Raw genomic sequence first — 27432 nt, 5'->3', positions numbered from 1 at the left:
CCCTTCGTTTCCTCATTCCGAAATATGTTTTCCAGTAAAGAAGCTTGACGATAGTGGGACGTTTAGGAAGCCACCAGAACGCTATTTATTCTGTGTTTCCTATATGATCAATGACATGCAACAGTACTGAACAGCTTCCTAAAATGAAGCTCCGCAGAGTGGATTTGTTCATTATTTTGGAATTCCCAGTAACAGAAGGAATGTTGTACCAGCAGTATCTTGCATCACAAAAGCATTTCGGCTCACATGCAAGTGAATTCCCCTTTGTTTTGTATTGCCCAATAAATTCCTAGATATAGAGACAACACATGCAAAAACACATGTTGAAAATATTCCGCTCTCACAACAGTGACTACGCTACCCTGGGGTCTACCTCAACACAGGTAAGTGGGTGGACTGTGGCAGGGACTGTTAGATGGGTATTGTACAATGGAGCGGGACAGCAATACTGGTGCAAAGTATTTATAGACCTACGACACAAGGAAAAACAGAATTAAAGAGTCTTGAAAGGGGCTTTTTATGTGAGAACCCAATTAAACCTTCCGCCTTCATGCAGTTGCATGCTGATGGCTTTAATTTGGAGACTTAATTTGAACTCTTGGATAGTTATTAAAATAAAAGGCTTTAGGTTTAAAGCTGCTTTTCTAGGATAAATAACTCCGCACCAATGAGCTGTTTTAAATGATTGACCGCATTAGATACTGTTTTAATGTTTTCAGAAAAATAAGGTCATGAAATGAAATGTTATCAATTTGGAAACTAATTACCTGACATAAAAGTAAATCATTCAACACTGAAAAAATAACTTGGAGATTCTTTTTGGCATCATTTCCCTTTCTTTATGTGTTTAAGAATATACCAGGAGATACCACTTGACAAGCAATGTATGCATTATGTATTATTGTTCATGAGGTTATGATCTCTTTATTAGATGCAGTACTTGAAGGGTACAGCAGTTCAAATACACTGAGTAGAAATACCCTCTTGTTCATGTGGTTTAAGTGGACAATACATAGTGATAGTGAAAAATTAGGAACCTTTTGAGCAGGTATGTGTACCAGGACAGAGGCTGGACGCGAACCGGAGACCTTGGGCACCGCAAGCGAATGATACTTTCAATTTCGATGAATCTGCCTATTTCTGTGTCGTGATTATTGAAGGCATGCTGCATTGGCAGCAACTTTCAGACAAAAAGATGTGGATATACTTAGATAATTAGTACAAACGTTTCTTATGTTCCTTTGAAAGATTTGCAGTGAAACAACAAACCAGGTAATATGCTGAGCGTGCGTTTAAAGCGCTCCCTGAAGACATACAGCAGGGAATTCTAGCCTTACCAGTAAACAGGAAGCTAAGGGATATGCATTTGCTTGAATTCCAGCCTGTGACCTTCAGACTTGTGCTTATGGGACCTTTCTCTACATGGTATACAACTGTATTTCTGTTTAAGAAAGCCACAATTCAGGAAAACTACTGTACGTAAATCCATTCCAATACCCAGGAAAAAAGGTTCATGTTCTTTTGAAAATTCCAATATCATCTGAATAAACACCAGCATATTTTAATCGTTAATTTTTCAAATGGTAAAACCACCAAAACAGTCAAGCCATGTACCATACAAGTTATATTTTTATTTATTAAATTAATGTATTCATTCAATAAGTATTTTTGAATTAATGACATGAATGTCAAGACAGGTAAAAAGCATACAAAAAAAATCAAGCAAACACTACAAAATAAGTGTCAATTTGCTGCTAAAGGAAACAAGAAGCTTCATTCCAGTGCAAGTGGCAAATCCTAAAGGCCTGCATCCTTGGACTGTGTGACCACGAGAAGGGAAAGTCAACGCCCTCTGCTCCATAGTCCTACAGGACCAACCTGGAAATCTAGGTAGAAACAGAACTGCAGTGGAAATGATATACTGAATAGTGTTACTATCCCAGCCTAACTAAAGCACAGTAAGCAAGCAGAGCGACAGCACCCTTTTAATAGGTGCATAATGTAGTAATTACATTAAATACTGAAACCCAGTACCTGCCAAATCCACATAGTAGGACCTCACTTTAACACGCTGTGACAATATGAAACAAGCACACTGTTAAACAACCAGGTCTATAAAAGCCTCTAAAATATGGGAAATGTTTTCAATACAACAGCACCTTGTGAGAGAGATTGATCTCAACAGCGGCTGACCTGATCCTTTTTGTTTCTGCTGTCATAAAGCACAGCAAAATGATTGTCATTAATGAGCAGAATCACTTAATCAACAAAAAACCCACCTCCGCCTCTTTTTCAACCCTGCCTACGCCCAGAAATAAATTATTACTATAAAATACTGTGTGTCGGAGCACATTACAATACTTGTTTATTAATATTACTATGCAGTTTGACAGGTTGCCTGCTATTCAGTAATACGGCAGATGCAAGAATACGTTTTCCAAGATTAGGATTTATTTGTCAGTTCTGGTAATTAATTCTCTTGCAATCCCTGCTTGGCATGCAAACAAAATGAATCAAGCTGAGGATAGTAAATACTGCTTTCCTCAACATATATTCTTAACCAGTGCTTGTTATTAAACACAATGCAACACAGAGCAATGTACATGCTGAATAGTTCTGTGTTTTATAGAACATTCAACCACAACTACACGCTAAAGGGCTACAGTATTCTGCATCATGCACTGAGACCCGTCAAGTGAAAAGAGCACGCCAGCATCTTGTATAAGCTTTCTCTGGACGAGAGACTAAAGGACTGTTTTAAGCCTCTGGATATTGCCTCATACAATGGCCTGATGTTGTTTCCATAACTACCCCTGCTATTCTGTGATGTCACAATCACTACACCAAGCCTGTCAACCTTTACCTCTGGCTACATGTGCATGTATGCATTTAGTTCCAAGGAGCAAATATGACAACTCGTGCGAAGATACTAGCAGTGCATGTACACTCGCTGAAATCCTAACTTGTGAAAATGACACACGGGCAGCTTACTTATTGCAGGATTTGCACAGATATTGTAAGATTTCACTTTCTTAACTATGCTGTTCTATTATAATACATTTCCTTTCTAAAGGTGAACACCCAATTATCTGCATTGTTTTTCTTTTAAAAGAAAGATTTATTATGGAAACCTTTTGGATGACAGAAACGCTTAGACATTTTTTTAAAAGAGGAAAAACAACTCAAATCACATTGTTAGACATATTCCATTTAATACATACCACCAAAACTAATCTGCCCACGTACAATGCAGAGGAAAAAGCTAATATGAATCTAACAATAAGTAAATGCAAATAATAACTCCACAAAACCTTAGCCTTCAAATCTCCTTAACTAAGAAAAAAAGCAACACCTCCTTCCACTAATGCAAACAGAGAGCTGTAGCAAACTGCAGCATTCATCATCAGACAACAGTTAAAATGGCTTCAGAGTACAGTAACCTCCTCAGAAGACCCCTTACACTCCCTGGACCCGCCTCGGCAACACTCAGGCACCAGATGCCCTTCTCTATTGACCTCGCACTATATCATAAAGATCAAACAGGTACTTACAAATGACAACGTCTGCATGCCATCTTGAAGCTGGGGTTCTGTCTGGACAGTAAATCTGAGGAAGCACAAGTCACTCAATATTGGGAGGCGCAAAATCACGTTCACTGGCTTTGCCTGTTCATTGAAGCTTGGTCACAATGGGACATCATGCACAGATGATACTGTGATGTAAAAAGCATCACAAATTGCATCAGCAGGACCCAAAGCAATCAGGGATTGGGCATCAAAACAGTCACTTGCTAAGCATCCTCTTACAGGAGGATAAGGAAATGCAACATACAACAATGCAGCTCCAGAATAGCTGCTTACCAGTTACCACATTTAAGGTGGAGACAGAGCCAGTCAAGCCTTTCATTTCAAAAGGCGTTCACATCATTTATCTGCTGTGTGTGGTTTATGTGCTACAGATTAATCTTCTATCTGTAGTTGCTACCTCTTATTTGGTAGCTGTAGTACAGTCCAAAGTGGCAGCAGCAGATTATTGGTCCACAGGTCTCCTTGGTAACAACAGTATGTGTTGAGGTACATTTCATTCCCTTTACACTGCTGCGAAATCAATGCATTGCTATCTGCAATGATACAAACAGATGAGGTGCTTAGGACTAATGAAGTGCTGAATAAATAGCTCGGCATGTAAGCTGCTTAATTACAATTGTGGGATTGACAAGTGGTGTTTCATTTTGACATTCTGAAATATTATGGTAAAGTCTCTGGGAAAGCAAATTTAAAAAGCCATTAAGAAAACAGTCACTTGAAACTGAATTGATCTGAAACTACTGTATGTGTCTGTAGACTAAGATTAAGATAAGAAAGCTTCAATACTACAGTATAATAAAAACTTTTTATTTTTATTTTTGGAAGTTTATCTTTTACATTCACAGTCTGAACAATCAGCAACTTTGTTACTGACTCATTAATAGCAATACAGATGAGCTCTTTTGCAATGTGGTTAAGACGCTCACTTGCGGTGCACAAGGTCGCTGGTTCCCGCCCTGCCTCTGCCCTGTTCTGTTCCTAATTTTTCAGTACTACTGTGTATTTCCCACTTAAACCATGTGAACAAGAGAATATTTCTACTTGGGAGTATATCATGTTAAGTATAGCATCTCTTTTGGCCCACTCCAACATGAATTAAGTACACCATGGACAAAGACGGGTTCCACATGCTCCTAACCCTAAATGAATTGGTGATCCCTGATCACTACGTTTCCAACCTATCTGAAACAAATAACTGAATGTGTTTATATAGGATGGATTCATTGCAGCATCATTTTTCCCATCCAGATCATTGACCAAGTCCTCAACAAAGTTTATAATAACTTCAAAGACCTGCATGATTGAAGACTAGCCATTGAAATGTCTGTCAAATAACATTGCCTAGTTTCTTTTAGTATTATTACATATCCTTTAGTGTTTTACAGTTCTGGATAAAATATATATTTTTCTACAGGCAACAACAGTCTACTAAAGTCTTTTTTGTAATACACAGTAATATTTGTTATTAAACTCGACAGTATATTAATCTGCATTATTGTTTTCCTAACAGAATAGTTTCATATCAAGTGCCTAGATGAAAGTACCGTCATTCAACATTTCATGCACATGGAAACACATCCTGTGACTGAAAACCCAGAGGCACATCCCTGAAAACATCAATCACATCCACTACCTAAAAGCAGCTGTTTATGTGATTAAGGAAGAGAAAGAGAAGGCTGGGTGATTTTTAGGGGGAATCTGTTTGACACAGAGAATTGAATTTTTAAAGTATTCATCACCCTTGAGAAATTCCTCCAATGAGCTGCATTTCAATCAGAAAACAATATGTTGGCAGTCTGCTTACCCAAAACAACCTGGCACTGCATGTGAACTTGAAGAGCAGCTCTTCACCTCTGTGCAGCTATATCAGGACTGCAGAAATAACTGGACTGGTCATTACCAGGTGTATATAACCTGCAGTCAGTCTGTTTCCTCCTATACCAGTCTAAATGCTACTGGCTTGATCTGTGAAGGCATCAGGGTCATTCCATGCCAAATCACCCAACCGGCTACATCCAACCATCCCTGATTTAGACCAAACTTGGTTCTTGGGGTTGTTTCAGGCAAACAAGCGCAAAAGTATTGCAAGTTTAATATTTACATTTTTTTAATTTTTTTATATTTTAAACCCCCCCCAAAAAAATAAAAAAAAATAAAAATTTGAGTTTACATTGCAGAAGTCAATAACAACAAAAAAACAACCCTTTGATATATATAAAATTTGTCACCTCTGTGCATTAGATATGGACCGACACCCACACCTTTGTCTTAAGTTTATTATGGAATTATATATATTATATATATATATATATATATATATATATATATATATATATATAGCTACAGTAATTCTATCCAGGTGATACAAGGTAAAGGTTAACATTGTAATAGAAAATTTTTTTTTTCATTTGGTCTATAATCCTGTGCTCAATAATAATACTCCCCACTGTTGCAAATGTGTACCGTGGAAACACCATTTGAACCTGACATTTTGAATGCAATACTAACTGTGTGGCATCATCCCGAGGAAAAAAATTAAACCACTGTAAGAAAAACAGCACAACAGATGAAAATTCAATAGAAAGTGACAAATACACAAAAATACACTGTTTATTTAATGAGGAATACCAGTATGCAGCACACATTATTGCTTACTTATAGTTACATGCGTATTGTGAGCATTGAAACCTCAGGGAATAGGAACAGGAGGAGTGCTGTCTTGGGCTAAATCACTTCACAGGTGGGGGCACAGTAATAACAGCAAGAATGGTCTGACTTCCTCAGTTCTTTCTCAATTATCCATAATAACAGGGTACTGTCACTGTGAGGTGACTAATCCCATCTGATGGTGATATTAACAGCTCTAATTGCACGCAATACTTTACAAATCCGCTGTACTGTAACTGCAGGTAATAAACAGTATGGTAGGGGGCACTGAATTATCTCTAAATTACATATATAATGACATTAAGTGCATTCAAATTTCTTGTTTTTCCCCCTGATTTATCTTGTTTTAATTTCCAGAGGGCTGGTCTCTGGGGACTTAGCTCCATTATCGAGGATGGTTTTAAGACAAGAAGGAAGCACTGGAGTGGCTAATAAAAAAAAAAAAAACTATGCGTTTACCAGTGGGGTTGAAATGATTCACTGTGCATCAATTCTTTACACTAAGTCTCGTCATACCAAGGTTGTATATCGAGGTATAGAGCTTGAGCAAAATAACTGCGAAGTTACTTGTAATCTACCATAAGCCTTATCATACTCAGTACATGCACTGGAAACTTAAAATGTGGGTAAGTATTAAGGGCTGTTGTTTCAACACTGGCCTGAAACACAATAAACATACATCACCCATCAGCCATTCCATATACAGTACCCTCAGAGACTAGAATCATTCAGCATTAATGGGCCATGGAAGCACAGGGTTTACACTGATCCCAGCCCGGTGTGGCACAGTATCAATTTGTTTCAGGAGAACGATGCATCTTGACATTTAATTTAGAACGTAGATGTTATCGTCTCATCTTAAGAAATTGAATTGTGCTAAAAATGTATAACTGCAACCATTAACACACATCAATGCAAGAATGGAAAATTGTACATTTTCACACTCATGGGAGAATCCAATAGATGATGGCAGTACAAAGTGGCAGAGAGAGAGAGAGAGAGAGAGAGAGAGAGAGAGAGAGAGAGAGAGAGAGAGAGAGAGAGAGAGAGAGAGTGGAAAGGAATGAGTTGAAGATGTGATCACCTTAGCTCACAGTACCTAAAATACCAAGTACTCTCCAATCTTTACTGCATATCTGACATATCTCAAAATATAAAAGTTTGTTATTGATACTTTTAAAATAAAATAAATAACGTGATTACGAAATCATAATGTCTACATATTTTTTTCTGCCACAATATAGGCTTAATACTACTACTACAGATTCATTAAAAGTGAAAGTTATGAAACCCCTTTTCTGCAAATACAGTACATAAAACCACACAAGGTCTACAGAAGAAAGGTGGAGAAACTGCAGCAGAATATTGCACACTTATTTCTGCAATTACTATCCAGCAGAGGGCAGTATGTTTATGCTAAAACAATTTTAGTCAGTTTTCCCAGGGTACAGTACTTGACAGGACTGCAACCTTTAAAAAAAAAAATGTTCAGCAAGAAAACATAATGAAGAAATAATAATGCATTAAAAGACATTAGCATTGCAGTTGAATGTACTATGTTCTACAAATGTCAGATGTAACACTTTATAGCTTCTAGAAACATATATGCTCCATAAAGAAGGACTTGTGACAATTTCTTAACATTCTGGGCAATAATAATTAGCAATTGAGCTTTAAAACACTGGCAATTAAAGGTGCAAAGTTAAAAGAGTAACTGACTAAGATATCACAATGTATATGCGTATTCAAGTAGCAAACAAGCATAGCACCGAAAACCTCTGCTCTATTTGCTTACGTAGTTTGCAAAGACCTTTTACAGTTGTCAATTCCTTACTTACAGTGTCTTAAAACAAGTCAGCAAAGAAAATAACTACTTTGACAAACAGTGGGAGAAATGTGATGATTCCATGTTGCCGACACATCGAGCTTAAATCTAGCAGAAGCTTAGAGCAATGTCTATGTTTTCTAAAACCTTGCTATTATTGATAGCCAGGATGGAAGGGAATGAGAGAGAAGGGTTATTCTTGTACATGTCGAGGGGTCAGGGGAGCACACGACCGTCACCAAAAATCAATGACTCACATAAACATGCATTATTAAAATACGCTGTTTTTTTTGTTTTTTTCTTTACCCCCCACCCCTTAAATAAATAAATGGGAGGTGGTACACTGTTACACCGCTGCATCGGTACTGACAACCCTCTTCAACTCAGAACTAAGCTGTGCTTAGAATCTTAGCTCAGGCAACAATCTATCCTACTGCATGAACATGACTGCACAGAAAGGCACTGACTAAATGAGCTACAAAACTGAGCCAGCAGGAACTTACTGTAAACAGATGAGGTCTCAAGAAAATGAAACGTTAGAAAATCCTCCTTTTTTTGGATGATTTTATGTGGGGGCTGGATGGATGGCACTTGAAACTGCAGCCCTCTATTTAGCCCCTCATTACCCCACCAATGTGCCACAACCTAACCCTGGAGATAATCTCTGTTTAAAAAGGGTAATGCAGTCCCCATGCCCATCAAATATTCTTTGGTCTGTCTGTGAGACTTCCTGCCAAAGGTGTGCATTAATGGCATGAGATGGCATTTTTGTGACCAGGCATCTTGACAAGAAATACAAATAATTATTAGATTCGTTGATGTAGAAGAAGACACTATGCTTACGCTTCACCTCAGCAAAAAGAGTTTTAATAGCAGCCTACAAGCGCAACTTTTGCCTGCCAGCAGGTCTTACCAAAAGTATTTGTTTTTGACAGCATGCGCTCTCACAGCTACATTCCAACTTTGGAATTTTTCATAGTTTTAGAAAGCAGGGACAGGATCAGCTTCGAAAGCTACATCACCAAGGTAACAAGGTTTTTCTCTTTCATTCTTCCCCTGTGTGTGGAGCCGACGCATCCCTGTTAAATGAAAGCTGAAGCAGCGCTGGCTGCAGCTACCCTGAGTACTGCTAGTCTGTTTGATGTATCCCGGTTATGTCAAAAGAGCTGATGATTTTCTTTCACACAAGCCAAAAAGCCTTCAGTAATTGCTCCTCTCAATGCGGTGATTTGCTACCCAAGGGAAATCTGATAGTATCTGATATTTGAGCTTCAGCGGAGTGAGTACATGCCCTCTAAGAGCCAAAAAAAAAAAAAAAAAACACAAACAAACCCAATAGGAACATTTGACACACATGCAGTCAGGGAGGCAGGCAATCATTTTACATGCAATATCGATTGAATCCTAAGCACTGTTTAATGGCCTCAGATTCTGTGTACGAGAAGGACTGAGTTTGTACGTCCCCCTCCCTGACAGGGTCCTGCTTGCAGTGTTTGCAGCTTTACTGTTGCACCTTTGATCTGGATAGAGAGCGCTACACATTTCCCGGTCTGGAAAATGCAATCCCTCAAAACAAATTTGTAATTTGTTTTTTAATTGACAACTATTGTGAAACAAACCAACTGCAGCAAACTCCCAATAGGTCAGGTTGTTTACTCTCTGTAAGCATTACACTATACAGAAACCAAACTGTCTAACTTGGGATTCATAACAACGGATGCAACTTTACAGTTTTACAGAGAAACTTTGTTGGCGTTTCTTTGTCTATAGCATGTATGGTACTGTGTAATATAGTATAGCATAGTACTGCATAGTATGGTCTAGTCAAATATAGTGGAACCAACAGAATTGAAAGGTAACAGCCTACACTGACGGACAGGTGAAAAAGGAAAGAAAGAGAACGCATCAAGGACATGTGTGAAATGTTTTATTCCTGGCTTCAGCATAGCTTCTGATAGTGCCTGAATGACTGGCAACCTTCCACACATTAACAGCTTTATTCAGACGCTGCTCAATCTGTTTTTGTCTTTATCTCCTACGCATTTTAGTGTACACAGGTCACGCTAATCCAGACTGTTCCTGTGAGATAGCATTTGGCCGCAGAACACTTGCACAACATGCAATTTATTCTTGCTCTTGCCATTTCTGTTGGTTTCAACTCTGTATTTAATTGGCACATCGGGCTGACTGGAATTAGCCTCTCCCATCTTCAAGTTCGAAGTTCATCTGCCAAATGCATGCTTCAGTGAATGAGTAGAAAGCAGAAAGTACTTGTACAGTACTATATATTTTGAACCCTCTTCTCCTGCAGTATGACTGAATTACTTGTTTCTAACAGATGCAATATGCAAGACCTCAGTACTGTAACTATGTGGTGTTGGGTGTGTTAAGATAATAATGGGGTAGGAGACTGACCCCTACTGTGTATACAGAGCTAGTGCATGTTACGGTCAGTATTGTAGTTGTATGTATGTACATATACTATGTTTCTGCACATGCAGAAATAACACATTCACAAAAGTAACTTACAAAAATAAAATAAAATAATAATAATACTATTCTTCTGGTTTCTTATTCTTTCAAGGTCTCTAGTATTGGAGTCTAATGCCTAGACAGCGGCAGGTACAGTATCAGTATATATTTCTGGAAATTAAATAAGCTGTTGTGTTTGTAAAAGATCGACAGCACTTTCCTTTACACACTCATAGCTGGTATGCAGCTGATGAAACAAGTTTCAAAGATTCAAATCTGTAATATCTTTTTGTACAGGAGATAAAGCGAATTGTGCAAAGCGGTGGATGTTCTGCACTGCAGACAGATTCTTACTCCTGACAATAAAAAGCTAGGTATGGTTAATACACAATTTATACAGATTATATATTGCATTGAAAGGCAATTTACAGCCGTCTTTTCATATAACAGATTTAAAAAATGCTCCTTAACTGTCCGCTTTCTCAAAGAACACTCTACATGCATGAGTGAACAAGCAGAAGGATTTTCCAGACAAATGATCAATGAGGCGGCAGGCAGGCAGGCAGGCAGGCAGGCAGATACACACATACAAAGAGTATCATGCTGCTGCTGTTTTAAAAATATCAAGACAGTGAAAAAAACAATGGCACAGTTTAACTAAGCTCGTTATTTACACAGTACAGTAAAGAAATACACAAATTGTCTCTGGTTCCACTATTCACAGCTGTTCACTGGAAACAGTATCAGGGGTTTAGGATTTGTCAAAGGCTGTCAATATGGATACACTGTCGCGTACACAATTTCTCAGGTAGGGTGCATATCACACCTTATTAAATGGCTATGCTAGCCCATTCATGTTCAGCTCTCAGAAGATCACGGAATTGAGAGGACCAATAAACCCAAATTGAAGGCTTTCAGGAGTTGCACATGTGCTGGTAAATGGTTTCAGAGTGAAAGCTGCACACAGAATGAATGCGAAGTAATTGAGCTGCATTAGCAGCTGCATAAGGTTGGTTTTGCATATAGAGTATTGACTTTCTCTACTAAACTACAAACATCTTATGTCAATGTATTTATTTTTAAAATGGTTGTGTAACCCAGATTCCTTCTAGATTTTGTATATAACCAATTTTAATGGGAAACGTGGTTTTTTCTGCAGTGTACACATAATCAGTATGACAAACTAAATTATTTATTTGTTGTTACAAAAAAAACAAAGTTTAAAATGTATATCCTAGAAAATGTGCTGGCTAAGTGTGCAATTAAATGCAGCAGGTGAAGTCCTTGATGCAGTACTTGTGGCAATATTAGAGGAATGTGAACAAGGATACAGGAAGGCTATGGGAAACAATAACAATACTTTGAATTGCAAAGAGTTGTAAACCAGACTGTTGCCAAACTAGTTTGCATAGTGCGTCTAACTTTTTGTTTCAAAACATAATACTTACTATTTAAAATAATTGAAATAAAATGAAAAAAAATAATTACATGTTTAATGGTGGTCTGTTGTGCATTTACTGTATATGCGATGAAATATTAATAATTCATATTCACTGAACTAGCATATTAATTAATGATTCTAATTCAGAGGATACCCACATAACATGATAAGCTACTTATCACATAATCTCTTTATAATAGAACCTATATATCGGTAGTGATGAAAAATCCCTCATGTAAAAAGTGAGGAATCAATATATTAGAAAGGTCCTGTATATCAAATAGTTTACATCCTGGATTATTTCCGGATATTTCTATATTTCGTCTAAATTTTTGCCCCAAAAGACATACTATTTGTACTGTTTATTAATGAATGTACTTTAATGACACCCCCACTGTCAGCCTTTGGCAGAATTTAGCTTTGAAAGTGATTTACTTGAACCCAAAAACAAACAAGCCCAAAAAGGTCTGAAGGGAATGCTTAACTATTCAATGTTGGTAAATAAAGCTACATCAAAGCTACATTTTCAATACAAGAAGAAATAGAAATGTGAATACATTAAAATTATGCCTTCAGAAAGAACCTACAAAATAATCTCCCACCTTATTAAAATGTCATTTAAAAACAAGGGATAAAGTGATCACGCTTTAAAATAGTTTTTGCCCATACTTCAGTAGCAAGCAAAAAGTACAAAGTGCAAACACGTACAGGTGGACATGCCTGGTACAATTTTAGATGATCTTGCCCCATAGATTAAAATAACTACAACATTATCATTACTTGAACACTTTGCCACTCAGTCAATACAATCCCCATAATCAAGAAAGACACCTAAGGGACATGCTTGAGTTGATATATTTGTCTCAACTCATAATTTAAAAGCAACTGAACATTAGCTCAAATTCGATGAGAGGATTCTGTAATATTTAGCCTAACTGTGATGCCACCTCTTATACCATGCTGCATACCTTCTGCTTATCAGAATCAATGTGTTGCAATTTACTGTAATATTAAATTACTGTATAATCATAACATCCTCATTATCATACCAGTGCCAGACACTTGCTATTATACAACAAGTTTTACCTTTTTTTAATTAATGATTTATTTACACCTGCGGTCATCCATTTGAAAAACCAGATGAGGGTGCATGGCAATAGGTTATTAACACACACTGACACACAAACACACACAGAATTCTTCCAAGGAAATTCTACTCTATGAACAGGATTATAGGTGGCTCAGAATTTATTATCAGAGCAATGCTATCATGCTATTGCATGGCTCACAATCATATGAATGGATGAAAAAGTCATTGGTTATAATTAACAAAAACAATTAAATACGCAAACCCCAAAACAGGCTGGACCTTATAATTATTCTGTGTGGTTCGATAGCCGATAAAAAGTAAAACCCAGTCTTCAGCAAATTCACATTTGTATTAACATTAAAAGTGCACAGCATACAGTTGGTCAATACACAGAGTATACAAATAGTGGAGTAACATTACAGCACAGCATTTGGCAGAATCAGATATAGGAATGAAGCAAAAGCCTGTGGATAATGCTCACTGACCTTGTGAAACAGAGCAAGATTGAAGTATGGCAGTACATAGTGGGCAGAACCCACAAGATAAAGGCATTGCTTGGTTAATGTGAAGGGTGGCAGTACAATCATTCAGATAAACAGTTGCATATCTGTTATAGTAATGCATGCATTGGGTGCTGTATTTCTTCTTTGTAAGACGATATTCCAGTAACAGCTTCTTGTAAGAAGCAACACTGATTCTGTAAGTAAAACCAGGTTGCTCATGGAAACCATATTTCAGCTTCATTTAATGAATGTACAATCTGATGATAATACAGGAGCTGGAATCAAAAGAGTGGGTGTCCCAAGAGGGTTAGTAATCTTCTTATTTCTCTGCTCTGCTTAGAAAAGAACTCCTAAATTAGATTGGTTAGAAAGAAACAGACCATCCAAGTTACCACTCATCTGCCTGATTATTACAGATTTCAGTCCTTTCAAATCACATCGAAGCAGAGCTTCCTCCTAAAACGTGTTTGCCAGCGCTGTGAAAAAGAAATCGTTGTAGAATGAATACTATTCATTAAACATAAATACCCAATTATACATTTAGATCTGCTCTATTTTCTACTGAATTATTTTGAAATCATATTAAACTATTAAACTATACCAAGAGTAAGTACTTTTCTGAACATATTTCTTTAAATATAAAAACTAGATACATAAGACTAACTCACACTCTGCAGAGACAGACTGATGATAATGGGCCAAACACACACACACACACATACACACACACACACACACACACACACACACACACACACACACACACACACACATACACACATAGCTGCTATGCTTCTTGGAAACCAAAAGGTGGCACTTGTGAGCCAAACTTTTGATGGAGTTGGAAAAATCGGCAAAGGAGGAAGGAATGAGACTTGTCACCCCCCTCCCCCCAAAAAAAAACACCACATCTTTTCCTCAAAATAATGATATTTCAAGTAAGCAGTGAAAACGTTAACAATGGCTTTCTGCCACTGCTTAATTTTTTGCTAGAGCTCAATAAAAGAAAAGAATGCTCTTCTTATCCCATCAATTCCATATTCCTTACTGACTACACCTTTCATCATATGTCTGCACAGGACTGTTTATGCCATTGTGCAGATAGGGATATGTGAAATAAGTACAGTATGCATACTTTGTATCCAGCAGTGCGCATTCCATATTCTTAGACTATCTTTTATTGTATACCAGGTTTGCTCCAGTGACTTCCCTAAAAGCTTCCTAGGTGTAAATAAAAGATAAAAGTATATGTAAATGCCTAGAGCTGATGATAAATGAACTCCAGATTGAAAATGGCAGTTCATTTATAATAGGAAAAAGTTCTCTCCCTCTTTAAAAAAACAAAAACAAACAAACAAAAAAACTGTATCATATGCTAGCCGTTGTGTTCCAAGGAGAAACTACACCTACCGATATTTAAAAAAAAAAAAAAACAAGAAGAAAAAGTGAACGTTTCAAAATTTGTTTCCTTAACTAGGTTCTTACCTTGTTTAATACAATTAATAAACTACAGTAGCCGTCTTTATAGACAGGTGATAACAGATAAATGAATTAGATTCATCAGCACAGTCAACAGTGACACTCGCAAGACCCATGATATTGCCAAGTTGTCTTTCATAGAGGTGTGATGCTGGGTTTTAGTACTGCAGCAATTACGCTTCTGAAAGTACTCACTCTAAAGCACTAAATCTAACACTGTACCACTTAGCTCCGCATGCTTCTCGTAAAGAAGAAACTGCTTGCACAGTATTTAAACACACTGTTTCACGGAGACAGAACCAATGGTATTTAATTCCCCAGTCTCCATGGTGATTGCTTTATTAGTTTGATATAGCTGATTCAATACAGATTTTATTTCCCCCCCCTCTATCTCTGTGGAGCTGCACTATTTGCAATGTATAAACACCAGAGCAAAGTAGCAACGTGATTTTTCCTTAGTCAAGTCCCTGCATTTATCATACGCTTCATCATCCCCGATACCATCATATCAAGAGGTGCTGTCGTTTCTCTTTTTTCTAGTTTCTCGAAATTGATAATACAGGAATAAAAGAAGAAAAGGTAAAAGACTGCATTGCTAATATTTTTCATTATCCTGGTCTGTCCTTGCTATGCTGTTGCTAGTATAGCAAAGATGGTTCTCCACATAGAGTACTTAGTCTTAGTCTTTTCAATTGATTCAGGAATCAACTATGGGACAGAATGGAAGTTACCTGCATTCTCATGAAGTAAACAAGTTAAAGAAGGTATTATTAAATGCTGTGGCAGAACCATATGTCCATAATATTTATCGTACCAGAAATGTGTTTCTTGTCTACAGCTTCCTCAGATATAAATCTGTAATCAAATGAACGGTGTTGTGTAACTGAGTATGCACTATAATGTACAATGTAAAGCCTTAAAAGGTCCTTTGCTTTTGATAATCACTACAGATGAGTGCAACCCATTAGTTTCTTATAACATGAAAAGCAAGTTAATCCATAACAGTATATGGATATGGATGCAATAACTGTTCTGAATAATTGTGGCGGGCATCCTATTAACTGTAATCTGAGCACAAGTATATAATACGGTATTTCAAACCCTAGCAGAGTCATGACACTGTGCAGGTTTCATTTGTGGTAACAATGGCAGTGGTCTCCACACTGCTCTAGAAAACGGCCTGACCCTCTTACAATGTGACAGTAACTGTCACCATGATAATCAGAATCTTTAGGGGCTCCCTGCAGATGTACATTAGTTCCAACTGTGATGCTGTCCATTGGGCCAAGACCGCCAGTATTTATTTATTTTTTTTATTGTTGTTGGGCAAATGCAAAACACAAGAAACTTGTTTGATATTTGCAAACTGAATGAATTAGTATTTACTATACCTTAGCAAACAGCTGTGTTGCTCCTAACATATTATTTTCCTTTTCCCCCATATTTGCAAAAATGATTCAAAGAAATGAATTTATTTTAGCCCTGGCTTCGCTGGCTCTAACTCGTGAATAACTACAATAGCCGAAGCATTTATTAAACAGAATGAAATCCCAGGAGACAGCAACACTTCTCAGGGTTGTAACTAGCATGTATACACACTGGCATCAGCCATCGTCCACAGGCAAGGGCTGAGTCAGAGATATTCATTTGTATTATGTCTTTTTAAATTAATATTGTTATCATATCAATGTTTTGTTTTTTTTTTCTTCAGGGCAAATTACATTCCTTATTCCTTTCCAAGTTTACATTTACTGTCACTTTTAAAATCCCTTCAGCCGTCTGTGACAAACTGCGTGCGTCTTCAGTGAGGATGGAAAAAAATCACAATGGGTTGTTGGGTGGATTTTAGCTGGCTGCAAGACGGATAATGTTTTACACAGGCTGCCTTGGAACGCTTTTAAAAGGACTCGGGTGTCACAGAAAACCTCAAAGTTGTATACAGGGTAAAGTACTTAGACACAAGCTCAGCCAACTACTGTACCTTTCAGTTCAAGACGCAGAGTCATTTAATATACTGTACACTGCGTGTCCTGATATTATCCAAAATAAGTGTACAAAGTATTTCCCCAAAGTAATTTTCTGTCAATTTTTGTATTTATTTCTTGACAGTCCAAATTGCTTTCAAGGATCTAGCTTTTGTTATCACATGTTCCAATGTGCCCATTGACTGCAGTTATTATATAATAAACAGATTTTGGAAATAAATACATAACCTGATAGTGCATGCACTTTCACACACAATGGAACCCATTGTCAAGTTAACCTTCAAGTAACCTTCATTAAGAAACACTGTTGGCTCAGAGAAATAGTGATATCCGACTTCATATCTGAAAGCTTCATTTCGAAAGTTGCAGCGATCTAATTGGTTTTATTCAAAAGCACTGTATCAGTTGGAGAATGACTCGAATTCCTTATAAACAGAAAGGACTAGTCAGAAGTAATTATATGTCTGTCCATAAGCTGCATGCACTTTTGCCAATACACGAATGGGACATTGGGACTTTAACAACAGTACATTCTCCACCTTTGCTTGATACTGTAGGGAGGTAATATGACTGTGTTATAAGTCATGTTTACAGCACATTAACAGAAGCTATGAGTGGCAACTACACTAAATAATTGTGTTGTGTCAAACTTCGTTAGTTCTTATATTCCAACAATTTAGAGAAGTAACATTAATTACAGTCGTTATCGATTTAGTCCTGACTTATAATAGTCATATATTTGTGTTCACCGGCTCTGCCTTCCGCTAATCATATTGTTAAGTGTGACACAGCTGCTTAACCATTCTCAACCTATTAACAAGGTCCTTGATTTTAAATTTTTATTGATTTTTACCCAAATACCCTCAGGATTTACAAAATTTACTAAATATTATATATATATATATATATATATATATATATATATATATATATATATATATATATATATATATATATATATATATATATATATATATACAGGGTGAGTAATATAACATGTCCCACTCAGGCATGTAAATAATACATTAGGTTTTGTACTGTAGTGTCGGTGTGTCTGTACTTTTTACACAACTTTAAATCATAATTTAAATAAAAACAAAAAACTGAGAGGTAACAGTAGAAAGGGCCTGATTTTCAAAGCCTGAAACTTAAATTGTGTACATCTTTAATTAAGTAAACCAAAACACAAGATTAAATGTAAAAAACACAAGCAAAGAAAAAGAGGATTACCCCAAATGCACTTACCAAGTGTTGAAAATCAGGCCCTGATACAATAATGTGCATTAATACCAGTGAAATTAATCTGTGTCAAATGATTTTGGGTCCTTGCCCTTGTTTAAATCAACATGCTTTTCTGGGTTAAACGTAGGAAGCAGGATGAATACCTAAACACTGTCTGGGCTGACATTGCTTTATAGCATTGTTTAATAGCTCTGGGTCTTGTGATTTCATTTCCTGACCCAAACGTATTTCATTTTGTACTAGATTGGAACCAACCACAAGTTACAGAGCTTCACAGCTGAGGTACACCATTCATTAATTGCACTCTAAATCAGACAGCGCGTGCCGGTTTCACAGAGAGTGGTGTCCTTTTTATCCCACTGCTAAATTAGTGTTCTTTGCTGGCTTTTAGAGTGTCTGACAGATGGGCTGGTGGAGCCGAACGCTAGTCTTTCCAATCATTATATCATACATCAAACAGACTGATGCAAGTTCATTGGAAATAGGAAAGTTGTGAAGCAGGTGTGTTTCTAACACCGATGGATTTCTTTTTAGGTAACTGATTTAAATAGCATTGACAATCAAACCCAGGATCTCATTAATGGGCCACTGGGAATGGTTCTGTGTAGGATGTCTAGTCTCAGTAAAGAATAACCATCCTTATTCGCATATGTAAAGCTGCAGTGCCATTTCTCTTTTCCCTTGTTTCATATTATATTACTACTTTTCCACGTCAGGTTTCTGTCAATTACCAGCATTTTCACCAAATGGTTCGGGCGACTGAATAAAAGTTTGTGAAAAGTACATACAGTAAGGTTTGGGTGACCACCTGGCCCTAATTGGACGGGACAGTCCCTAAATGTAATGATCAAGTCCTGTCAATGCCTTCAGGACTGGATTTGTGCCAGATTCCTAGAGACTACAGTTCAGCGCCACAGTCAAACCACTGCACATCTGTTTAGAGCAAAGCCCCGCCCCTGCCGCGTCATTTTGCAATGAATTACACAGCCCCTGAATGACTGGCACATTGGATAGCCAATCTAAGACATAAAACTATATAATCTCAGTATTATATATATTTTTACACTCACATCACATGTTCCCCAACAGCCTGACACTGATCTGCTTTGTCGACAGCAACCAAAATACAATTTGCAGAATATTTTAATTTCAGTGTTTTCTTTGTTTATGCAAAATGGCTGACTCTAAAAGTTGAAGTGACATTGACAGTGATGCGTCAGTAAAGGAAGGAGTACCCTATAAGGCCTACTCCACCAAAGAAAAAAAGGAAGCACTGGTGTAAATTCAGAGAGGAATGAGTTACAACAGTCATGCACGTGGATTAGGAAAAGTGCAAATGATTCAACAAGAGTTTTTTTATACATCATGCAGAAAAGATTTTAGAATTGGAAGAAGCATTCAAAGTTGATAAGTTGATATTTAATTTTGAAATACTGTTATGAAATATACAGTATAAAATATGTAAATATGCAATACCCCCCCCCCCCCCCCCCATAAAAAAGTCAGGTGTCCCGTTTTTGTATTTTGAAAAGGTGCTCATCCTAAGTAAGGTAAGAACTGCTGTACAGTACAGGTTAAGTAAGCTTTCTACAAAGTCAAGCTGATGCACCTCAGGGTTGACCTGAAATACCATCCCTTCTATTTAGCCCCAGGCATTTCACAAGCAGAGATCCACAATGTCAATTGTTCCAGAGCAAAATGCTCTAGGACCACCCATTTCTCTTGGAGCATTTATACGGTAGATATAATTAATCCTAACCTCAAATCACAATCATACCACCAAACCTTGAACTTAATTTTAACCTGAAAATTATTCTTTGGTTCAAATTTCAGTTTTTTATATAATAGATATTTGTCGGTTTGGAGCATTTGGCCCCCGATGAATCGACAATCTACAGCAGACATTGTACCAAATTAGTGTGGTTGTCTGCTGTAGACTGCGGTCCACAAAAGATAAAGATGAGCCCATCAAACTCATGGTGTCTAGCCTTCTAAAGCACAGCAATCCCCTATTCCTAATCAATGGACATTGCTATTGTCAAGCAACCACCTTTAATAACAACTTGTGACATCTAAGCGCATCACTAAACACGCTGCATAGATGGCTTCTGACAGTGTAGCTCTGCTCTTCCTTTATTAAAAATAACACGCAAAAAACCACAAGCATATGGGCTTGTCAATAGAGTTTACATTGGTTTTGAGCTCAAACGCAATTTAAAAAGAATTAGGGAGATGTATTTAGTTTGGATGACGCAAAACAAAACCACAAGGACATGAAAAACATGTAAAGGCATATCAGAAGTTACCTGATGTATGGTCCTGAGTTGTGCGTTCGTCTTTACTGCTGTCTATCTGTACTATTATTATTTTTGTTATGTTATCTTCCGAGCAGCTTTATTTTGAATCAGGGTCAGACTTTTGTCATCAGTAGCGTTTGTAGCAAAGGATAAATTCCCCCTGAAATGACAGACTGGTCTGCCTGTTTTGTCCAGTGTGTTATAGACCATGCCTATGGATATCGAAGCTATCTCTCCATACAGTTTATTTAGACATACATAAAACAACACAATGACAAGCCCTTGAAAGAGTTGAAAAAGATTAGGAGAAAATAGCTTTGAGAATCTGGTCCAATGCATTATTGAACTAGTCTATGTGGTTAATAATTTAATCTTAATCAAGTAACATTGTCTACTGTAAAAAGTTAATTATGCAGCACATTTTAAATCAGTGCTATCGACTAAGGAGAATTCAGTTTTGTCTTGCATTAATTAATGTAGTAAATCCTGTTTCTTGGCATGTGTATGTGTAGAGCCTAGATATATTTATTTTAATATTAAAACATAACAATAAAAGTAAGTATCCAATATTTTTAGAATAATTTGATATAAAGGCTTTTTGCACCCACGATTCTTATAACGAACATGGACATTCTGAATTTGAAAGCTTTCCCTTTATTACTTACCAGGCCTTTACAATTCCATAAAATTGTAGAATGAAAGTGCAGTGAATAGATGTTTTGAAATATGACCACCAAGGTCATTTGTTTACAGTCATACCATTTGTGTCTTGCAGCCGTCACCAAGGAATTTTCTGAATAGTCTGCACAGCCCACACATTTTAAAAACCAACTGTAGAGAAATTATTCATTCACTATAACTAATAAATAAATGAAAAACAAGGACAGGCTTTTTCATCAAACTTTAGGAGGCAAAGAACTGGAATCAAGAAAAGCCAGGTCATTATCAGTCCACGAAACATAATAATAGCAACAATAACAATTGGTAGCTTTTGAAATGTAAAAGTACATTTCTACATCTCTACAGTACACACAATATCAGTGAGCCGCAGTTTGAAAATCTTTCATTACTCCACAGAGGCGAACTGCAGGTTTTATTAGCAGCAAAGACTGGCAGTCTTAGCCATTAACTAGATTGAACAATGGGACCTTGAAAGGGAACTCTCCAGACAGTTCCTGTGTGCTGTTGAGCTGATGTGGTATTTCAGTGTGCTAGCTTGTTTCACTGGCATCTCTTAGCTGTAGAATTATTTGACGTGCTGTGCAGGCTGGTTATAAATCCTCAGAGACGGCTTCATCTCACTTTATGAGTGGCCACGACCAGTGATCGACAGAACTAAACTTTGTCACGAGTATAGGTGTGGAGTCCAGTCCTTCAGCAAGGCCTTCTGCACTTATTAACATTATGGGCCATAACTACAGTAAAGACTCAAGCACTGGAGTAGTTTGTTTCTGTACGGGTGGCATGTAAATGGTGTGTTATGTGTGTGATTCTTACAGAACATTCCATATGGAGTCTCTATCATTAACTATTTCAGGCAAACTTGTCAATTTACAAAACAGTTGAATAATTAGACAGGTCCGTCTCCCATACAACACAAGACTATACTATCATTTGTTTATCCCAAAGTTGAGATCTCCTTTACCCAATTCCCAATCCATGGCAACTCCCAATTGTGGTATATACAAAATAATCCAGCCGAGCCCAATTACATTGTACAGTGTGAACCCCTCCCCCATTGAACCTTCTCAACTGCCCCTGCTCTATAGACAACAGACCAACCACAACACACAGCCTGTATTGTGAATATCCAGACAGTGTTGCAGTGTATGGTGTCGCCATTCCTTTCCACAGCTTCACATACAATAAACACTGAAATCTGGGCACCAGCAAAGGCTTGTCTCAAAGAGAAGGGCATCCGTTGACAAGTACGAGCAGTAGAGCTACATCATCTGGCAGGCTACTGTTTGCCAAATGATTACTGCAATGGGCAAATAAATAAGTACCTACTGAAATAAATACTTGACATGTAGTATGTCTACTTGCGCGGTTTGTTTTCACTGGGGTCAAAATTAATTACAGCAAAAATAAAGCAAATTGAACAGCATTAAAAGACACGCGAATACACACTTTCCTTGTTTTTGCGTACCTGCCAGTATTTTTTTGTCTGGCCTAAAAGATTACAACCACTGCATTCCGATCAAGCTCAAGTTCTATAAATGCAATGCATCCATATTCTATACATCTTCTATGCATGTTTATGTTACAGTAATTACCCAGAAACAAAATCCAAACAGGACAATTAGTCGCTGGAAAGAAATCCTTCGACTACACCTGTGTTGTAAGCAGTGTGCACTATTTAATTTGCATGTATAATCCTAATTGATTATTAGATGGAGCAATCTAATCACAATGCTGAACAGTAAAGTGGGCAACCACAGGTCAACAGAGAGCCACACAGGACTACTTCAACATGATTTCTCTTTTGATATAGCTTAGTAAACGCAAAACACCATTGGTAAGAGTACAATCTTGTTGTCACAAAGAAGAAATGATTACTGGCAGGTCCCTATCTTCTCCCCCCCATTACAAATCAAATTAGATGAACCAATGTAGGGGCTACTGGTCCCGATTCACAAAGTTTTAACTGAAGTGTTATATTATATACAATATATATATATATATATATATATATATATATATATATATATATATATATATATATATATATATATATATATATATATATAATTTTCAGTCTGTTTTGATGGATTGTGACAGGGTGCAGCCTGTCTTTGTGCTTTGTGGTGTTTAGAGTGGATGTCTGCTGTGTGGATCTGAGTGAATGAGTTTGTGTGAGGTATGTGGGAAAGGTGCTGCAGCTGATGAGGTGTGAATTGCCATTTGGCTGCAGCACCTGTATAAAGGGTAGTGGTTGGCAATGTAAGTTGGTGAGTGTTTGTGAGAGTGAGAAGACCTGTGTGAGGGAGTGTGTATTTTGTGTTTAGAATTTATTGTTAACAGTGTTTTATGTTTGTTCTGTTTATTTGGCCATCGTCCTTTTTTGTTTGGTAATTATTATTTAATTAAAAGTTTTTTTATTTGCTGCACTTTCCGTCTCTGAGCCTCCTCACTTTGGCTATCCTGTCACATGGATTAAATAAAAGTTTCATATGGCTTTTCCACCAAGCTGTTATTGAAGACACAGCTTCATGAGCATCAAACTTTATCTTCTCACAATAGCTTATCTGAACTGTTCCATGGATACCCTGTTTCACAGCTGAATAGTATCTCAACAGAACCCCACTCTTGTAGGTGGATGGATAATGAATCACTTTTCCGATTCAGGGAATGGACTCATGTCTAGATAAATCTACAGACACAAGTGACAGCAGTGTGAAGAAGCTTGGCACCATGCCCATCTGAGACGTACCTGAGCAGAGGACAGCAGATGGGGTTCCATCACCAGCGCTACTAATCCCTCACCTTTCACCGGAATGGAAACATCACATCAATTTCTCCGCCTCCTGGCGCTTACATACTTTACATGTCTCTATCTTGCACACACACACACACATGCACTCTCACACACACACGCACGCACACACATACACACTCTAACACAACATAACATAACAGGAATACAACAAAATATCTGGAATATATTTAATACTATCCTCTATTTTTAAAACCAGCAATGGTAATTACTAATTTTAGGATTTCTAGAACACACTAAGTTTGTAACAGATGTATTTCACTGCTTTCACTTAATAGATTTATAGACATTTGAATTTGAGACTGCAACATTCTGTGACCCAAGATCACTGAAAATAATTAATAACTGTATGGACCTCGTGTTCTGCTTGGGAACCAATGGGGAGTCATGCCCACAGCATTGAAAAACGGACACCTGCTGCATCTCTTTATTTAAGCTAGTAACATCACTTTACATCCAACATCCAGACGTGAGGTCACACAGACAAGCTTTCAATACCCACTTCACTGGGTACAGTGCTTTTACTAATGGTGAACTATCTTCTCAGTATCTACAGTGTTTGTCGAATTCCTATTTGCTATACCACAGTTAACAGGTGCTCTTATCACCTTGATACTATGAATTTCCATTGGTTGATAGATCTAAAATAGCCGTGACTTGCTGTACAGCTCAATGAAAAAATGTAAAAAGATTCACATTACCCAGATGTAGACTTCCACTTGATACAGGGATACATTCTTCTGTCCAGTGGTTCCTTGACTTCAGTTGGTAAAGAGGTGTGTCTTCTTTAAGGGAAAAAAGAAGACAAAAACAGATTTGGCTTATAAAATTGCTACAGAGAACTGGTGCATTCTTATACCCAGCATGATTAAGGAAGAGGGTATCATCTTGAAACTGGCCAGTCTCGCTTGCCTTTTTTTTTTTTTTGTACACATATAAGAAAAGTCAATTGAAGGAAGCAATAGTCATTTCATTCTTTTTGTCATCAAATATTTGTTTTACGAACTGTGATGACAGGTTTCTTAATGAGCAGGATTCTTGTATCAACACAATTACCGGTTTCAAAGAGAACAAAATTAAACTCTATTCAGTGGAAGTCCAACCACAGTCAAGCAACACAACCAGGACTCCAGAGAAATATTGATGGCAAAGAATATTTTGGGGGTGTACTCTGGATAGGACATGATGAGCCTCAAAAAATAAGAACAAGTCAGCAAGGTATCTAAAGTAAAATGAATGAAAAGTAATCAGATCAGTTACCATTAAAGACGCAGAGAAGATGGATGAGAAAATTAGGTCAACAGGTCAATCAGCAGCTGTAAGCCAAGTAATGAAGACATAAAGCCTTGACATGCAGTGATACAGCAGAGGGAACAGAGAAATGCCCCAAGGCCAAGCAAATCAATATACCAACTGTACTGTATATCCTTACAAAGCCTAACTGCTGCAGCAATGTGAATAATGCGTGAGAAGGACATATGTACAGTAATACAACTACTTCCTATACTGTACTGGGAGGAACTGACAGAAACCAAAGATTTGCTCATCTGAACTCAACACAGATTAGAATGAATGTTTCTGAAAATGATGGCTCGCATTACAACAGCTTTGAACAGCATTTTCCATAACTCCCAGTTAAGGTTACCACCTGACCTTGCATCATCCTGGGTTTGAGGAAGGTGTCCCGGGAATTCAGTATGCCTTCCCAGGACACTAAATGCCAGTACCATAACCCCACCCCCCTTTTCCGTTCGGTCTGTTTTTTTTGTCCCTCAGGAGGTGGCCTCCCTCCTCCTACTTCTATGACTTGTCTAACAAAATATTTAAGTGACTAAGTCATTAAGCAACAATCAGTTTTACAATATCTGACACTGGTGTTCTTTTTTTGTTGTAAATTTTATGGATTGATAACTTTTATACTGAAGCAGCATTGTAATCCTTAAGAAGAATACATTTCTTTGACCAATTGACTTTCCACATTATCATCATGCAGAATCATTTTGTTAAAGAATGCCAGCTGTGACCGTAGTATAGCTTTTAATTGCATAGTTAAATGTTAAAGTCTCAGATGAAATGAAAAGAGTAAATCCATTTTTTATTCCACAATAAAGAAGCAAAGAGCTGACAGAAAACGACAAGTACAGTATTTCAGTGTTTAGTAGCTGGAAATCTATTCAGAGAAGTACGATACAAGTGAATTGTTAAGGTAATGGAAAAATCTAAACAGGTTTTAGAGGTGCAGGAAGGTAACGGACTATGAAATTACCCCTTACACAGCTTTTCAAAAGGTCAGATTTATAAGGTAAAGTAGACCGAATACCCTGTAACTAGAGCAAATGGTACCAAGACCATGCATTGAAATGGTCAGACGCCAAAACAATGTGCAGTTGATGAGGTAAAGGTTTACAAACACCTGTGTAAACATCTGCATAGCAATTGTATTGCTAGTGTAGCCTCTAATTTATGTCGCTGTTCTAACAATTGCAATGCCTTTAAAACTTTCTTCAGAAACCCATTACTGTTTGTGCCAAATAGCTGACGGTAGTCCCTCGTGTGACATCAATGTTATGGGGTAGAAACAGAATGACAAAACATGCTAATTCTGCCTTTACTAAAGCTCCTCTGGACCTCTGCAGTAACTAAGGAGCATCACCCTTCTGCTATTAAAACGATCATCACAACAGAAAACCTAAAAGGTATCTCTTTTACCCAACCCTGTAAAAGATTAAAAACATAGTATACCCCCTTCAGTCACTGTGTGCACAATTGCATGTGTGAGCAATGCAATATTATGCAAATGTCACTATGAACAAAATACAAGGTGTCTGCACAACGCCTTCACCTTCACAGATGAGTCCTTTTTAGTATTAGCTAATCATCAGAAACTCAAGATTATATATTTGGTCGCGTTATTAATCTGCTCTTTTCATTTGGAAAATTTAGCTATTGCATGGTTTTCAACAGGGATTCTGCAGACTTTGTTATACCCTCTATGGAAAACCTAAAGGTTAGTGATCCAATTAAATTAAATAACTCCAATGCAAAGTTATCTACTATTCATCACATTAAACAAATTGTTCTGTTACAGCTGTGAAATACTCCCAATATTGGAATCCTATTTACTGCAAAAGCGTTCACTAATTCTCTTATCGTAGCAGAAGCCATGACTAATGTAAAAGCTAACTGAATGGAAGCCCATTCAATTGACTGCAGGTTTTTAGTTATTCAATTATTAATTTCCAACGGTTATTCGTATTTATTTAATGTGCTGTAGTTCCTTATAGTTAACCATGGATACTCAACAATGGATAAGGGACAGTTTATCATCACCCCAATCTTACTATACTG

At 37.3% G+C, this 27432-nt stretch overlaps 1 protein-coding gene across 3 annotated transcripts in view; it reads right to left on the bottom strand.

Moving 5' to 3' along the window:
• The window catches only part of iqsec1b (IQ motif and Sec7 domain ArfGEF 1b), a 152931-nt gene that overhangs the window by 87560 nt on the left and 37939 nt on the right, over nucleotides 1-27432 (bottom strand). For 2 of the 3 annotated variants that reach the window (XM_041224295.1, XM_041224290.1), the window contains exon 3: nucleotides 24786-24869. In XM_041224295.1, the coding sequence (XP_041080229.1) occupies nucleotides 24786-24869 (84 nt within the window). Of the gene's footprint in view, nucleotides 1-3551; nucleotides 3693-24785; nucleotides 24870-27432 lie in introns of those variants that run through there. The other variant, XM_041224294.1, reaches the window with a different exon arrangement.

The sequence above is a fragment of the Polyodon spathula genome, chromosome 23 (genome assembly GCF_017654505.1).
Source record: "Polyodon spathula isolate WHYD16114869_AA chromosome 23, ASM1765450v1, whole genome shotgun sequence".
Lineage (NCBI taxonomy): Eukaryota > Metazoa > Chordata > Actinopteri > Acipenseriformes > Polyodontidae > Polyodon > Polyodon spathula.
Note: the sequence above shows the minus strand (reverse complement) of the source record. Positions and strands in the feature narration are given on the sequence as shown.